This window comes from Aplysia californica, unplaced genomic scaffold, assembly GCF_000002075.1.
Source record: "Aplysia californica isolate F4 #8 unplaced genomic scaffold, AplCal3.0 scaffold00146, whole genome shotgun sequence".
Taxonomy (NCBI): domain Eukaryota; kingdom Metazoa; phylum Mollusca; class Gastropoda; order Aplysiida; family Aplysiidae; genus Aplysia; species Aplysia californica.
Genome location: NW_004797416.1, coordinates 1158210 through 1160991, shown reverse-complemented (window position 1 = coordinate 1160991; position 2782 = coordinate 1158210). Strand labels below are relative to the sequence as shown.

At 42.8% G+C, this 2782-nt stretch overlaps 1 protein-coding gene across 1 annotated transcript in view; it reads left to right on the top strand.

Moving 5' to 3' along the window:
- Positions 1-2782, top strand: part of LOC101851121 — a gene marked incomplete at its 5' end in the record, with an annotated part of 10901 nt that overhangs the window by 709 nt on the left and 7410 nt on the right. The window contains 2 exon segments of the mRNA XM_005097115.3: positions 1534-1719; positions 2519-2588. Of these exon segments, the coding sequence (XP_005097172.3) occupies positions 2564-2588 (25 nt within the window).

Below are 2782 nucleotides of genomic sequence, written 5' to 3'. Positions count from 1 at the left end.
ACACACACACACACACACACACACACACACACACACACGCATAAACAGTGTCATACAGAACGAACATATTTGTTTCCTAATAAAGGGTTAATCAAAGCTAATTCATTATAAACAGGCACAAAAGTCTATCCCCACCAATGGAAAATAATAAACAATACAGCTTTGAAGGAATATTTATTCCAGTTTCCATTAAAGTGCAGGAGGTTTCATCTATCTATCACATTATAGTTTCTTTTATCTAATCAATAACTGAACTCTCGGTAAAGTTGGTATGTGTACTATGTCTGTACCGGCGTCTGTGGTGTAGTGGTTAGACGTTTCCCTGTCGCACGCAGGTGATCCGAGTTTGATTCCCAGGTGGGGAAGAGTGGCTCAGTCTTTCTGCTGGAATGTATCCCTTACAGCCCGGATTGGCCCTGACAGCTGTCGAGTACTCGGTTTTGTAGTAAACTGTTCACGGTAAGAGACGCGAGCTTTGGTTTCCCCCATGAACTCGAGTCTCTCTAAATGTGAATTCATAACATTTGTTTTCAACTTTGCATTACAAAAATATCAATAAGCCAATGACGAAAGAGAAAGAAGGGTGGCGGAGGAGGAACTGTTAACAGGAGATGCTGAATGCTGGGAGAAGGGGGGGGGGGGTGAGAATTTATTTTTAAAAGGTGCGGCGGTAAGGGTACAAAGCCCCATAAAAAATGTAGAACAGTTGTAAATAATTATTAGATATTGTAAGGGTTGAAACCTCCCTTTCTACACTGTAATATTAAAATATTATTTACGGAGCAAAACCTCCGAATGTGACATTCTCTAAATGGACGAAACCCAATACACCTATAATATGGTGAGCCACCAAAGAGTTTAGAACTTTTAATCTCCTTGTGAGCCACACAACCCAAGCCCAAGAACGCCCCTATGTCCTTCGGCGATTCCAACTATGAGTACTTTTGTATCTGCAACATAGCCCAGTTTGACACAGTGTTTAGGACTAAACCGTGCACCCACCTGGAAAGGCCTATAGCATTACAGCGTGTTTATGCTCACACAGTACAGCATATTAATCATTATCTCACTTTCTATTTTCGGATTACCATCGAAATCATTATGTTTGTATTTATGTCGCCCTAAAATATTTTGCAATCACTTAGACATAGAAATGAGTAGAAATCTTATGTCTTTTAGTTCAACCTTAAAAATGAACGTAGTCATCGTTTTGAAATTCCTTCATTTTGAATAACCTGCAAAACGTTGCAAAGGCTTTAATATACGTAGCCTACTCTTACCCAAATCTTTTCCTATTTCTCCTCTCTCACCGTCAAAATTGATACATTTGAGATTTAAACCTCTAATGGGGCAGTTCCTGTATTTGTTTCTCTAAAGCCACCCTCTCTCATCTTCTAATGGCCCAGCGATTAGTTGGTTTAGGCTCACAATTTAACTCGGCACCCAAGAAGCCCCCCCCCCCTCCCCCGAAAAAAGGGAAAGGAAAAAAGGAAATAATATAATCATATGTCATCATCTTTTCCTGTCTCTTAGGACCTCAAAGGTGGTTCATGCACTGAAGGCTCTGGACTCTTCACGAAAAAGAAGTGGACATTCTTTGGGTTGTATGCCCGTGTATGGGGTGGATGCTCAGGACGGTTCCGCATCTGTCCAGGCTACAAACTGACCACGGCAAAAGCGATCACCTCAACAGTGACCACCACTTCTGCAACTCCAACGGTTAAGAATATTGTGGCCTGGTTATGGTTCTATTGTGTGTGTGTGTGTGTGTGTCTGTGTGTGTGTGTGTGTGTGTGTGTGTGTGTGTGTGTGTGTGTGTGTGTGTTTGTGTGTGTTTCATAAACAATTGCAAAGACATGGATGTTGTTTCTTCGGTCACAGAAGTTACCCTTTCCTCATTTTCGTCTTTCTCTACGTCCTCTTTCTCTCCCTTCTCAACCTTCTGCTTTTCCTCCTCCCACTCTCCTCATTTTCGTCCCTATCCATACTCTCCCCCCTCTAACTCCTTATCTTCCTGCTCCCCCCCCCCTTTCTCCTCATTTTCGTCCATACCTATACTCTCCCCTTCTCGCTCTTCATCTTCCTGCTTTTCTTCCCCCCACCTACTTCCTCTTCGCCGTTTTTGTAGCCACCAGCCTCCCCTATTTCTGCTTCTGCTTCCCCGAGAGGGTGCAGGTCTGTCATTATGATGAACAACTCTTTCACCATGCAGTTTGATCTTCGCAATCAAACATCAGTGTCAGATAAACCACCAGTAACAAAAAAACAAACAACAAACAAACAGAACACCACTACCACTACCACTACCACCACAACCACCACCACCACCACCACCACCATCGCCACCACCAACAACAACAACACCACCACCAACAACAACAACAACAGCAACAAAACAACAATAATAACAACAGCAACAAACAGCAACTGCAATAACAACCCTGGCAACAGTAACCACCACGACACAAACGACAACTCCACACGATACTGACACCCTCCGTTGCCCCTTCCCAAACAGACGTTAAGCACCAATACCCCAGAAACCACCACCAAAAAAGTGGACATGTCGATCGACTCCAATAAACGAGGTGAGTGGCTTGTTGGCAGGTGCTTTTGTGTGGTTTGCCCCGTTTTTCCTATCAAACATCGTTCCATTTTTTAAAATGTTTGCTACTCTTGTAACGCCTCTAATCTTCGGCGCTTATTATAACAATATGAACTAATTGTGTTGCCGTATAACTCTTAACAAAACATAAAACAAACCAGGTGAAAGTATGCGTGT